Source organism: Danio rerio, chromosome 8, assembly GCF_052040795.2.
Source record: "Danio rerio strain M-AB ecotype USA chromosome 8, GRCz13ab, whole genome shotgun sequence".
Lineage (NCBI taxonomy): Eukaryota > Metazoa > Chordata > Actinopteri > Cypriniformes > Danionidae > Danio > Danio rerio.
The window spans coordinates 3276875-3292500 of NC_141028.1; the positions used below are offsets into that span (position 1 = coordinate 3276875).

Genomic DNA, 15626 nt, shown 5'->3' on the forward strand with positions numbered 1-15626 from the left:
CGCCCCTTTTGTTAATGAGCCTGTTACAGCTATCTAAAATGGAAAGTTCAACTTTTTTTTGATAATTATTGATCTACTCAGTCCAGAGGTTCATACAACACTGGTTTCGTTGCGATTGAGTGAAAAACCAGGGACTAGTTCGCAAAAGTAGGTTTTGTTTATATTGATGGTTTTTTAATGAACAGTTTGAGTAACAGCAGTGGTTTTAGTCTCAAACTGTTCAGTATGAGCAGACCTATCATATGATATGTAGATTAAGTGTTTTTTGTGAAATAGTATGTAAATGAAGCAAATTTACTTTATTTTAAAGCGATTTAGCATTATTTAAAGACTATTTTTGCTATTATAGCGCCACCTATGGTTTGATCTTCACAAAATTTTGCAAGTTTCATCTTATTGATATGGTACATGTGCTCACCAATTTCTGTGGTGTTTTGAGTTTTCCTTATTGGTTTACAGGCATGTAGGTACGTGTGGACACGCCCCTTTTGTAAATTAGCCTGTTACAGCTAGCCAAAGTGAAAAGTTCAACTTTTTTTTGATAATTATTGATCTACACTGTCCAGAGATTCTAACAACACTGGTTTCGTCGCGATTGAACTTAAAACCAGGGACTAGTTCGCAAAAGTAGGTTTTTCCTATATGGATGAATATTTAACGAACGGTGTAAGTGACAGCAGTGGTTTGAGTGTCAAACTGTTCGGTATGAGCAGGCCTATCATATGATATGTATTTTGTGTGGTTGCGCAAAAGGTTGTGTGATACACAACCCATTACACACTAAAAATACGTAAAATCGCCCCCTAGTGGCCGATTTCTTTCAAAATTCTTACAGACCTCTAGGGGCATGAGTCGAACATGCCCAGCGAGTTTCGTTGTGATCGCTCATCGTTAACTTTGTTAAATGGCTGCTCAATTTTAATTGGCCGATGGCGGCCATGTTTTTTGAGATATGCCAATCTCCTTATAGTATGTTATGACAACTTGGTCAAAGACACTGCATGCCAAATTTCAAGCTGATTGGACAAATAGCTGTAAGGTTAGAGTACTTTTTATGTTTTTTTAGCTTTATAGCGCCACCATGTGGCCAAAGTCTGCGGGTTTTGCAGTGTCACCTCAAATTGAGCTTATGCATGTGTGTACCAAGTTTGGTGATGATATCTCATTTCGTTCAAAAGTTATAGCTCCAATTAGCATTTAGCTTCAATTAGCATCGAACATTGTTGTGTACCGTTTCGAGTGAGAATAAAAATGTCAACTTTTTTTTGATAATTATTGATATTCAGTGTCCAGAGAACATTTGAGAGCTGGTTTGGTTTAGATTGAGTGAAAAACCTAGGACTAGTTCGCAAAAGTAGGTTTCGGACAAATCGCGATGTAGCGGGAAAACGGTGCGTCGTAGAGCAAAAAGTTCAGCTGTGCACTTATGTTGGGGCTAACCCAAGGATTGGAAAAATGTAAAGTTTTTGAGTCTACGACAAACGGTGAACGTATAGCGGGCAAAAATGTCCAAAAAGTGGGTTTTTGGCGCCATAGCGCCACCTATGGTCCGATTTGGCTGATCTTTGGTGAGAATGTAGTGTACCGGGGTACTACGATCTGGCCAAGTTTCAGCTCTCTCGGCCTTACGGTTTGGTCTGGGCAATAGTGACTTCGGCAGAATAATAATAATAATAATAATAATAATAATAATAATAATAAAAATTTTAACAAAAACAATAGGGTTTCAGCGCTTCGCGCTTGACCCCCTAATAATAATAAATGGAAAATAAAATAATAAAAATAAATAAACAGTAACAATAATAATAAAATGAAACATGGAAATAAAATAACATAAAAATAAATAAATAAATAATAACTAGTAGTAGTAGTAGTAGTAGTAGTAGTAGTAGTAATAATAATAATAATAATAATAATAAAACATGGAAAGTAAAATAACATTAAAATAAATAAGTAATAATAATAATAATAATAACACAATGTAAAATAAAGTAACATTAAAAATAAATAAATAATAACAATAATAATAAGACAATGAAAAATAAAGTAACATTAAAAATAAATAAATAATAACAATAATAATAACACAATGAAAAATAAAGCAACATTAAAATAAATAAATAAATAATAAAATAACAATCATTAAAAAAAATCAACCAAATAAATCAATACACAAACAAATTAAGTTTTAAGTAAAATATACATAAAGGAAAATATTCAGAAATAAAATAAAACAAAATAAATGATTGAAAAAAGAGAACGAAATGAAATAACATCAAGACTAATAATTATATCATTAATATAACTAATAATCAATAAAAAACAAGCAAATAAACAAAATAATAAAGAATAAGAATAAATTAAATAAATTAATAAAAAAAACTAATAAGCAAATAAATAAATAAAATACAATAAATAAATAAATAAATACAAATAGTTTTGGAAAAACTGACAGATGTTAAATTAAACCACAATACAATAAGACAAAAAAAAAAAAACAATAGTAAATCAGTCAAACTAAATAACACAACATTTGTGATATACAGCCGAATGCAAAGTGAATGTAAAACTGAGGGCCGAATCTCTCAGTGTGTGGCAGACATTGATCAGATTGAGTGTTTGTGTGTGTGCTTCTGTGTGTGCTTCTGTGTGTGTGTGTGTGTGTGTGTGTGTGTGTGTGTGTGTGTGTGTGGATCTATTGTTTATTTCTGTGGTTTGACACACAATCGGACGTCCAGCGGTGTGCAGATATTTATAGCAGAGCAGGAAAACACCAACTATCTGTCACCAAACGCTCGACATGTCTGATAACCTCTCGCTCTCTTTCCACAAATACACTTAGCAAATTCAATCGACTCAAATTCAATTTTAGCATCATTCATCCTGCGTGCTGGTGTAGCTTGTGGAACCACTATCATGACATGAATTCAGAACAGCAAACTAGCATATACAGCAGTGCTCCTATAAACATTATATACAAATAATAAGCAGTTCTTTGATTTTGATTTTATGCCACTCATTCAGTGATGCTAAAAATAAAAAATGAAATTAAATAAAATAAATAAATAAATAAATGAAATAAGCTTTTGTTTAATATACATCTCTGTCTTATTAAGTGTTTGAATAAAATAAAATGAATCAAAATAAAGTAAATAAATAAATGAATAAATAAAATACAAATAAGTAAAATAAAAATAAATAAATAAAAATTAATAAATGAAATAAGGTTTTGTTTAATTTACATCTGTCTTATAAATAAATAAAATAAAAATAATTAAATAAAAATAAATAAATAAAATAAGCTATTGTTTAATATACATCTCTGTCGTATAACTAAATAAAATATAAATAAATAAATAAATAAAAACAAATAAATGAAATAAGCCTTTGTTTAATATACATCTCTGTCTTATAAATATATGAAATAAAAATAAATAAATAAAAATGAATAAATAAAATAAGCTTTTGTTTATTATACATATCTGTTTTATTTAGTGTTGGCATAAAATAAAAATAAATAAAATCAAATAAATAAATAAATAAATACAAATAAAATATGCTTTTGTTTAAAATACATCTGTCTTATTTAGTGCTGGAATCAAAAAAAAAATTTTAAAATAAAAATTAATTATAAAAAATAAATAAATTAAATAAATTAAAATAAAAAATAAAACAAGCTTTGTTTAATATTTATATCTTATTTAGTGTTGGCATTAAATAAAAAACAAAAATAAATACATAAATAAATAAATAAAATAAAAATAAATAAATAATTACAAATAAAATAAGCTTTTTTAATATTTAACTCTTATTTAGTGTTGGCATGAAATAAAATAAAACAAAATAAAAATAAACAAATTAAATAAAACAGTATAAAACAAAAAAAATAAACAAATTTAATATAAATAAAAATAAATATTTTTTATAAAAATAAATAAATAAATAAATACAAATAAAATAAGCTTTTGTTTAATATACATGTCTGTCTTATCTAGAGCTGGAATCAAACAAAGCAAAACAAAATAAATAAATAAATATAAATAAATAAAATAAGCTTGTGTTTAATATATATCTCTTATTTAATGTTGGCATAAAATAAAATAAGAAAATTTGGTAAGCGGGACACATTTAGTAATGAATCTCTATTTGAAACCATTAGATAAAAATACATATACATACGACTTATAATAAACTAGGCAATATTCCATTTAAAATACAATAAAATGTCTATTTGATTTCTTGGTAGATTTCAAGCAAAAAGAAATATAATTTTTGGGTTATTCGCAACTTGTTTGGTTATTTTAAAATAACAACAATAACAACAACAACAATAATAATAATAATAATAATAATAATGATAATAATAATAATAAACATTGCAAAACTGTTTGCTACGTTACTTCTTTGATCTGGCTTATTTATTGATGCATAAAATAAAATAAAGTCTTTGTTTAATATCTAAATTTTTACATGGCCTATTTACTTTTTGGTAAAATTAAATTAAACTAAATTATTAAATTTAATTATTTAAAAAATTAACTTGCAACATCAATTCTTTGATGTGTGTTTTTTATAGCTGCAAAATAAAATAAAATAAAATAAAACAATAAAAAAAAAAAAAAAATCAATTTTGTTTTTTTATTTATTGTTGGCAAAATTAAATTAAATGATTAAAAATGTCTTGCTATGTCAATTCTTTTATGTGGCATACAAATAGCTGCATGAAAAACAATAATAAAAATAAATTAAATTTAAAAATCCAAAGAATACGAATTTAATAACACTAAATAAACCTATATACAATGCACATTGTATGTTTTTTTTAAAATACAATTAATTTATAATATTTATGCAAAAATATAACTTTTGTCAGTCCAATTATTCTGCTTCGCTATCGAGTAAAATCTGCCTTTTTTATTTACAGTTAAAGTCAGAATTATTAGCCCCCCTTTGATTTTTATCCCAAATGATGTTTCACAGAGCAAGGACACTGTGATAATATTTCTTCTTCTGGAGAAAGTCATATTTGTTTATTTCGGCTAGAATAAAAGCAGTTTAGAATTTTTTTAACACCATTTTAAGGTCAAATTTATTAGCCCCTTTAAGCTATATTTTTTCGATAATCTACAGAACAAACCATCGTTATACAATAACTTGCCTAATTACCCTAACCTGCCTAGTTCACCTAATTAACCTTTTTTTTTAATTTTTAAAATTTTTGAAAAGAAATAAACATATAATAATTCTGCCCTTAGTTGTATAACGTCTTACATTTGGCCTAATTATTGTTGGTTAAATTAAAGTATCTTATACATAAATGCTTGCCACATCACTTCTTTGAATAAAATAAAATAATTTAAATTAAAATCTATTGATGCATAAAAAATAAAAATGTAAAAGAAATCCAATGAATACTAATTTAATCAGGCTAGATGAAATATATACAATGCACATTGTGTGCTTTTTTTCCCCAATTTCCAAATCCAATTTTGTGCAAGAACATATATTTTGCCAGTCTAACTAATGTGCTCAGCTTTCCAGTTTATCCATTACCCGTAAATGGAGGGTCAAGCTGAGTGCAGTCTATTGTGGAAAACACTCACAGTGTTCCCACACAGTGTTTTACAAACATGAGTTGATTTTGAGAATATGATCATTTGGGATGCATTAAACCAATACGGATTTCTCAGTCTTTAAAGTCTGCATGAAGCTGAACTGCAACCATTTTTTCCATATTGTGTTGCAGTTTCTAGAGAAACAGAATATTAAATGACAAAGCAGTGGGCGTGGCTTGTTTTTTCTACTGTAAGCTGATTGGATGTAGTAAAGCAGGTGTTTCGTTTAGATAGGAAAAAGGGTTTGGGCAGAGTTATTACAACCTAACAGACTCCTCCTCCTCACCATTTCTGCTTGTCATAGTGATGTCAAAACTTACAGCTGGAGGGGCGTGGTTAAGCATGTTAGCCACACCCAAAACCTCAGACAGACCTAATCTGAGAATTGAACTGAAAACAAACAGGAAGCGCTTTTTCAGATTACAATTAAAGATTACAAGATCAAACTATTTTATTTTTCTTAAAGACACGCACAGATGAATTGTTCAGCACAAAACTAGGAATGGGGAGTCCCAGATTGAAGGTTTGCAGTGTGGTTTTGATTAAAGCGAGACGCTGCTCATAAATGCAGCCTGGGCTCAAATCCAGCAGACAGACGTACAGAACGGCTCCATTAGCAGGACAAACACAAGGTCGAAACACCAATGCAATCAGCTAATGAAAGAGGGGAGAAGAAGATGAAGAGGAGGAGGAGGAGATCATCAATCTGATGGAGGAGAAACCGCTCTAAAGCACAGCTGATCCAGGAACAGATCCGCTTTACTGATCAATTACAATTATTAGCTCTCCTGTGTATACTGACTCTTTTCAAATATTCCTCAAGTGATATTCAAGCACATTTCTCACAGTATTTCCTATGATATTTCTTCCTCTGGAGAAAGTCTTATTTGTTTTATTTCGGCTAGAATAAAAGCAGTTTTTAATAGTTAAACCCATTTTAAGGTCAGTATTATTAGCCTCCTTAAGCAATATTTGTTTGGATTGTCTCCAGAACAAACCACTGACGTATAATGACTTGCCTAATTACCCTAACTAATCTAGTTAAGCCTTTAAATGTCACTTTAAGCTGAAAACTAGTATCCTGAAGAATATCTAGTCTAATATTATTTACTGTCATCATGACAAAGAGAAAATAAAACAGTTATTAGAAATGAGTTATTAAAACTATTATGCTTAGAAATGTGTTGAAGAAATCTGCTCTCCCTTAAACAGAAATATAAAATAAATAATATTTATCAGGAGGGAAGAGAAGAGAAATATGTGGAGATCTGGATCTAGATTTAACTTTCATCTGTTCATGCATACCTGAATGCTGACAGAGTTTATTCCTGAAATCAGGACATGTTTTTACAAAAAAACAAATAAATAAATAAATCAGTGGTAGGCACTGTGGCCTCACAGCAAGAAGGTCTCTGGTTTGAGTCCTGGCTGGGTCAGTTGGCATTTCTGTGTGGAGTTTGCATGTTCTCCCCGTGTTGGCGTGGGTTTCTTCTGGGAGCTGGTTTTAGTTCATTCCGCTGTGGCGACCCCTGATGAATAAGGGACTAAGCCGAAGGAAAATGAATGAATGAAGAAAATAAAATTTGGAAATGTGATTTTTAAAACAAACGTTAATGCTGGTCGCATTTTTAATACATTTTAGTCTGATTTATTTTTGTATGTTGGTATTTTAGTTTCGCATTAATTGTCTGTTACGTTATGTCAACAAGACCTAATAAAAACAAAATGAAAGCAGATCATGTCTAAAAAAAACATCAGGGCTCGAAATTAACTTTTTTACTTGGTAGCACCGGTGCTCCCAACTTCAAATATTTAGGAGCCCCAAAATAAATTTAGGAGCACTAGAAAAAATTTAGGAGCACACACCAAAAATGATTGAGCACCGCTGCAAATTGCTTTTTAAGGGATTTATTGTATTTTAAAACAACATCAATAGGACTGACAAAAACTAGAAACAACTATCTAACTAATACTGCGAAGACATTGATATTTGTGTGCAATAATTCCAAAATGAATGTCTAATAATTATAGAATATTAATGATGATGAAAATGACAATAATAGTAACAATGAATTACATTTCTCTTTATGATACTGCCTTGAATGTGCATGAATGTAGGTTATCTGCTATAAAAAGTCTGTTACTTTATGAAAAATAATTGTATAGTTTGCATCAAACAAAAATGAAGCATTGCAGTAAGAAATATTTATTTTGTACTGCTGTTTTTATATGCATGTCAATTTAATAAATAATATTTCTGCTACAAAACAAACAAAAGATTATAATAAATCATTCAATTCAATGATGAAAGCTGCAAAGCAGTCATCAGTAAATAAATAAAAAAATAATATACACCTCAAAAAAGAATAGACAAAAGTAAGTAAGTAAAGTCTCACTTCTATCACTCTTTAAAAGATTTGGTTTCAGTTTGTGTCAATTTAAAGGTTCAGTCTGAGATGATCTTCATTTTTCTGTGCTAGTGGAAAAGCTGGCGAGTCAGCCGACCCAATTTATGAGCAGGCAGAGCAGGATTCTTGCGATGACCACCGGCGGAATACCGCTGTTTGTTATGAGACGCAGTTTCAGTGTAAACTTAGTAAAGGCGAGCTTCTTTGGCGATGGTATTAGATTTGACTTTTAGCGGACATTTGCGCTGAACACGCAGTGAATGCAACGCATGAGATTCGGGCGCCTTCTCCATGAAGCGCGTACTCGATTGATCTCAGCTGGTGGATCATTATTCACCACGTGACGTGTCATGATCGCTTTCATCTGCACCTCAATTTTAGGTGGGGTTTGCAAACCTGTGTGCTTTAAGTTTTTACTCTTCAGCCGTTTGCATTTCCCGTGGTCATAAAAGCTCCAACTCCCTGTCATCTGACAGCGGAAAACCTTGAGTGATTGACAGCTAATATGAACCAATATAGCGGCAGGGAAGAGCGATTCAGCATGTTTTTACAAAAAATCAAAACAGGTCGCACTACAACCATTATCTGCAGTCGCACTAATGCTCCCAGATATATTATGAGGTCGCATAGATTAATTTTCGGGCGCATATGCGACCAAAATGGTCGCAATTTCGAGCCCTGAACATCATTTAATAATTCATTTATTCATTCATTTTCCTTCACAGAAATATTCCCAGCACCTTGTTGAATCTAAGCCATGAAGGATTAAAGCAGTTCTGAAGGCAAAAGGGGGTACTAACCCAACCCAGTACTAGTAAGGTGTACCTAATAAAGTGGCCGGTGAGTGCATGTCAGAATATTAAAAATGCAATAATTTATTTAATTATTCATTTATTTTTCTTTGGCTTAGTCCATTTATTTATTAGGGGTCACCACAGCGGAATGAACCGCCAACTTATAACACCCATACACACACACTCATACACTACAACTAGTTTAGTTCATTCAATTCACCTATACCATATGTGTTTGGACTGTGGGGGAAACCGAAGCACCCGGCGGAAACCCACAGCAAAACAGGGAGAACAAGCCATCTGACCCAGCTGGGACTCAAACCAGTGACCTTCTTACTGTGAGATAACAGTCCTCACCACTGAGCCACTTTGTCGCCCAAGCAATATATATATATAATTCTGGGCTTGACTTTATATTCCTATGTTGGAGCTGTGCATTCCACACACATTTAAAAATCTATAGACATATTTTAAACATACATATACAAATTAAACAAAATGTTGTTAAAGAAAAAAATAAGAATAAAAACTAATGTCATTTAAAGGAACCAAATCAAATTAACCATAAAAAAGTAAAAACCAAAAAAAAAAGAATACAAAAACAAATCAGAAAAAAAATGATCCAAAGGAAAAGAGAAAATAAATTACATAAAAAACAGCAAATGTTAAATAAAACTATAGCAATGGAAGCAAAACAAATGAACAATACACATATACAGTGCTCAGCATACTTGAGTACAGCCCATTTTGCAAATGAATATTTTCCTCCATTTCTCAGTGAATATAGGCAATGTATTTTGGTGGATTTAATCAAAACAGATGTATTAAACAGATATATTTATTAAAATTATATTTTAGTCCCCAAATATATTTAGAAATTGAAAGATATTACATATAAATTTAAGCAAAATATTGCAAAATTGAAAAATTACAAACTCCAAAACTTCAACTCAATTATTTCCTTCTCTTAAATTTTTCCTTTTTTAAATTTGTATTTAATATTTTTCTATAACATTTATAACATTTGGCTGTACTCATTTTTGGACCGTTACCTTAATTAATTTTTTAGATTAGCTCCTGATTTGGCTTCAGTACTGAATAATCTAATGTATATGCACAAATATAATATTATATAGCTTCCTATTAAAAATATGAATCTAAAACACACACACACACACACACACACACACACACACACACACACACACACACACACACACTATTGATCCAAAATTAAAATGGAAAATATACAAAAATCTAACTAATTCAATATAACAATACAAACTATAACAATACTTTAAGGATACTGTCTTAAAGCTTAAAACCAACAGTTTGGTATAGTATCTTAATGCTATTTGGATGGTATTATAGAGAAATATATTAGGGTTTTTGGTCCTTTTCCTTCAGAGTGACTATAAAATGACACTGTGGAAAAAACAGACTCGTCAAAATCAGCTTATATATATACATATAGTGTGTGTGTGTGTGTGTGTTACAGAAGTCATGCGGGTGTGAAGCAAACAGTGACCCTGTAGAGACGGATGTGTGTGTTTCCTCAGAGAGCATCAGTCTGACAGACAGCTGGACACGCACTGCTGCCCCGCTCATATAGACACACACACGTAGACACACGCGCACACACACACACACACACACACACACACACACACACACACACACACACACACACACACACACACACACACACACACACACACACACACACTTCTCTAAATGTGAACCAGACACTTCAACAAAAACAGATAGTTGAATATGCACCACTCATGTAATCACATATACACATGCGCGCACACACACACACACACACACACACACACACACACACACACACACACACAAGCATGCAAACACGCACACACACGACCACACAAGCACACGCACTCGTGCATACATACACACACACACTCAAAAACAAACACACAAACACACAGTCTCTCTCTTTCTCTACTCTGAATATGAACCAGAAGCTTCAACAAAGAGCATCAGCATAATAAATGTCAGGCGTCCGGATAAATATGCACATGTGTGTGTGTGTGTGTGTGTTTACCTGGCTGCAGATTTAGGGATGGAGCCGTACAGTAATGAGCTCAGGCCTCGATATAAACCCTTCACTCCATGATGACGGACCGTCTGCGACACACAGTCGGCTGTAAACACACAGCAGCAGCAGTTAGAGCAGCAGATATCATCACTGAGGAACCAATCGTCCACTTGTTTTATTCTGTGTAAACCCGACATGTAAATAAATAAGTGTGTGTGGAATGCACAGCTCCAACTTAGGAATATAAAAATCAAGCCCAGAATTATATATATATATATTGCAGGGCGACACAGTGGCTCAGTGGTTAGCACTGTCACCTCACAGCAAGAAGGTCGCTGGCTCGAGTCTCGTCTGGGTCAGTTGGCATTTCTGCGTGGAGTTTGGATGTTCTCCTTGAGTTGGCGTGGGTTTCCCCCAGGTGCGCCGGTTTCCTCACAGCCCAAACACATGCGCTATAGGGGAATTAAATAACTAAATTGGCCGTAGTGTATGAGTGTGTATGTGAATGAGCGTGTATGGGTGTTTCCCAGTATAGGGTTGCAGCAGGAAGGGCATCCGCTGTGTAAAACATATGCTGGCTTTGTTGACGGTTCATTCCACTGTGGCGACCCCTAATAAATAAAGGGACTAAGCCAAAGGAAAACGAATGAATAATTTATTGCATTTCTGATACACTGACATGCACTCACCGGCCACTTTATTAGGCACACTTTACTAGAACCGGGTTGGAGCCCTTTTGCCTCCAGAACTGCATTAATTCTTCGTGGTACAGATTCACGAAGATTCTGTTCCTCAGAGATTTTGCTCCATATTGACATGATAGCATCACACAGTTGCAGCAGATGTTTCGGCTGCACATCCATAATGCCAATCTTCCGTTCCACCACATCCCAAAGCTGCTCAATTGGATTGAGCTCTAGTGACTGTGGAGGCCATTTGAGTACAGTGAACTCATTGTCATGTTCAAGAAACCAGTCTGAGATGATTCACGCTTTATAACATGGTGTGTTATCCTGCTGGAAGCAGCCATCAGAAGATGGAGACACTGTGTTCATAAAGGGATGGACATGGTCAGCAGCAATACTCAGGTAGGCTGTGGCGTTGACACAATGCGAAGGGACCCAAAGTGTGCCAAGAAAATCTCCTCCACACCATTACACCACCACCAGCCTGAACCGCTGATACAAGGCAGGATGGATCCATGCTTTCATGTTGTTGACGCTAAATTCTGACCCGACCATCTGAATGTGTCAGCAGAAATGGAGACTCATCAGAGCAGGCAGCGTTTCTCCAATCTTCTATTGTCCAGTTTAGGTGAGCCTGTGTGAATTGTAGCCTCAGTTTCCTGTTCTTAGCTGACAGGAGCGGCACCCGGTGTGGTCTTCTGCTGCTGTAGCCCATCCGCCTCAATGTTGGACGTGTTGTGAATTCAGATATGCTCTTCTGCAGGCCTCGGTTGCAACGAGTGCTTATTTGAGTTACTGTTGCCTTTCTATCAGCTGGAACCAGTCTGGCCATTCTCCTCTGGCATCAACAAGGCATTTGCGCCCACAGAACTGCCGCTCACTGGATATTTGCTCTTTTTCAGACCATTCACTGTAAACCCTAGAGATGGTTGTGCGTGAAAATCCCAGTAGATCAGCAGTTTCTGAAATACTCAGACCAGCCCGTCTGGCACCAACAACCATGCCACGTTCAAAGTCTCTTAAATCCCCTTTCTTCCCAGTTCTGATGGTCAGTTTGAACTGCAGCAGATCGTCTTGATCATGTCTACATGCCTGAATGCATTGAGCTGCTGCCATGTGATTGGCTGATTAGAAATTTGCGTTAACAAGCAGTTGGACAGGTGTACCTAATAAAGTGGCCGGTGAGGGTATATAGATAACATTTCTGTTGGTTTTCTGACTCATTTATCAGCAGATAATTAGTTATTATGACGTATTATTATAAATGAGGCATGCAATACATTCTTACCATGAAATAAAATAGAATCGATTGATCATAACGCACACCTTTAGCATCAGCACAGCACTTTAATCACGGCTGTTATTATGATTAAAGGATTAATCTTGCATTTTTAATACATAATGACATGATGTATAGTTAAAGCCCTGAAGAGTTAACGGACACACACTAATCATCAGAGTATTAGAGATGTGCAGCTGTCTGTCTGTCAGCTAAATCAACAGAAGGCTTGTTAAAATGTTCTCTGAGCTGCAGCCAGAGAGAGAGAGCGAGAGAGAGACAGAGAGAGGAGAAGAGAGAGAGGAGATAAGTTTGTTTACTCTGAGCGCAGCAGCAGCAGGTTGAAATCAGTTCTGGCCCAGAGAGTTTCTCTAATTAACTCCAAAGAGGATGTGCACGTCATACATGTGTGTGTGTGTGTGTGTGTGTGTGAGAAAGAGAGAGAAAGTGTGTCTGTCAGTGTATGTGTGTTTGTTTTTATTGCTGTTTGTGTGTGTGTTTGCATGTGCATTTGTGTCTGTGTATATATGTGTGTCTTTGTGTGTGTGAGAGAGAGAGTGTGTGTAGGTTGTGTTTGTGTGTTTTTGTTTATTGTTGTTTGTGTCTGTATGTGCATGTGTGTCTCTGTGTAAGTTTGTGTCTTTATGTGTGTGTCTGTAAATGTATGCATATGTCATGAGTGTGTATGTTTATGTGTGTCTGTATGTTTGTGTATGTGTGTTTCTTTCTCTGTTTATTTGAGTATGTATTTAGTGTGTGTGTGTGTGTGTGTACATATATGCAAGGGTGTGTGTGTTTGTGTGTCTATGTCTGTGTATGTGTATGCGTGTTTCTTTCTCTGTTTATTTAAGTATGTATTTTGTGTGTGTGTGTGTGTACATATATGCAAATGTGTGTGTGTCTATATGTCTGTGTATGTGCATGTGTGTTTCTTTCTCTGTTTATTTGAGTGTGTATTTTGTGTGTGTATGTGTGTGTGTGTGTGTGTACATATATGCAAGTGTGTGTGTTTGTGTGTCTATGTCTGTGTATGTGTATGTTTGTTTCTTTCTCTGTTTATTTAAGTATGTATTTTGTGTGTGTGTGTACATATATGCAAATGTGTGTGTGTCTATATGTCTGTGTATGTGCATGTGTGTTTCTTTCTCTGTTTATTTGAGTATGTATTTTGTGTGTGTATGTGTGTGTGTGTGTGTGTGTACATATATGCAAGTGTGTGTATTTGTATCTCTGTGAATGCGTTATTATTGTTGTGTGTTAGAGAGAGAGAGACAGACAGTGTGAGTGTAAAAGTGTGTGTGTGCATGTGTGAAAGTGTGTGTAGGTTGTGTTTTGTTTTTGATTGTTGTTTGTGCCTGTATGTGCATGTGTATCTGTGTATGCATGTTTGTGTGTGTAAACATGTGTCTTTATGTGTGTAAATGTATGCATATGTTGCGAGTGTGTGTGTGTGTCTGTCTGTGTGTTTGTGTATGTGCATTTCTGTTTATTTGAGTATGTATTTTGTGTGTATGTGTACATATATGCATGTGTGTGTGTGTGTGTGTGTGTTTGTGTGTCTATGTCTGTGTATGTGTATGTGTGTTACTTTCTCTGTTTATTTGAGTATGTATTTTGTGTGTGTGTGTGTGTGTGTGTGTACATATATGCAAGTGTGTGTGTTTGTATCTCTGTAAATGCGTTTTTATTGTTGTGTGTTAAAGAGAAAGAGACAGTATGAGTTTGAAAGTGTGTGTGCATGTGTGAAAGTGTGTGTAGGTTGTGTTTGTGTGTTTTTGATTGTTGTTTGTGTCTGTATGTGCATGTTTATCTGTGTATGCATGTTTGTGTGTGTAAATTTGTGTCTTTATGTGTGTGTGTGTGTGTGTGTGTAAATGTATGCATATGTTGCGAGTGTGTGTCTGTCTGTGTGTTTGTGTATGTGCATTTCTCTGTTTATTTGAGTATGTATTTTGTGTGTGTGTGTGTGTGTGTGTGTGTGTGTGTGTGTGTGTGTGTGTGTTATTGTAAATGCGTTTGCACAAGCATTGTCTGAATGAGTGTATTTATGTTTGTGTACGAGTGTGTGCGTGTCTGTGTTTTACTATTGTTTGTGTCTGTATGTGCATGTGTGTTTGTGTACAGTATGTATGTTTGTGAGTGTAAGTGTAAGTGTGTGTGTGACTTACTGATGCCTCTGTAGCGTGGTGGATTGGCTTTCTCATCTAACTGTAGTTGCGTCTTCACGTACTCTGTTGGAAATGTGATGCAGATTTCGATGCCGCCTGCGATGCCTCCTACAGATCAGAGATCAGGCAAAAATACATCAGCAACTACAGCTAGAACAATCTGCTGCGTCATTATGTGGATTAGATTATGCTTTATAACTCATATTTCCAATACATACACAGTGCATAACCATTCAAAAGCTCAAACTAGGACTGCATGATATAACGCTTCAGCATCAATATCTCAATGTGTGATGGCCTCATCACAGGGTCATGTTGGGATTAATATAGCATGAGCTAATCTAACAGGTTCTAACAGTGTAAACATGTATTTTAATAGGTTTTTAGGGCCCGTGACGTGGAGATGTGGTTGTCAGGGAGGGAAATCTAGTATTGTTTTAGTATTTTTTTGTTAAATTCATTTTAAATATGTTTTTTTTTTCAGCTTTTTTATTTTGCATGTGAATGTTATGAGTATTTAGAATCTGTGTTGTTGTAAAGTATACTGGATTACCATTGACCTGCGTTATGAATCACAGAGGTTTGATCTGAAAGTCCTCTGTGATGTCCTGCTG

The 15626-nt window shown here is 34.2% G+C and overlaps 1 protein-coding gene across 2 annotated transcripts in view; it reads right to left on the minus strand.

Annotated features, from left to right (window-relative positions):
- The window catches only part of si:dkey-178e17.1, a 69246-nt gene that overhangs the window by 23098 nt on the left and 30522 nt on the right, over positions 1-15626 (minus strand). For both annotated transcript variants that reach the window (XR_015497425.1, XM_087264180.1), the window contains exons 2-3: positions 15013-15120; positions 10886-10985 (exon numbers count right to left, since the gene is read on the minus strand). Coding sequence is in view for 1 of the 2 variants with exons in the window: in XM_087264180.1 (XP_087120306.1) it covers positions 10886-10985; positions 15013-15120 (208 nt within the window). In the remaining variant the exon portion in view is untranslated. The remainder of the gene's footprint in view (positions 1-10885; positions 10986-15012; positions 15121-15626) is intronic.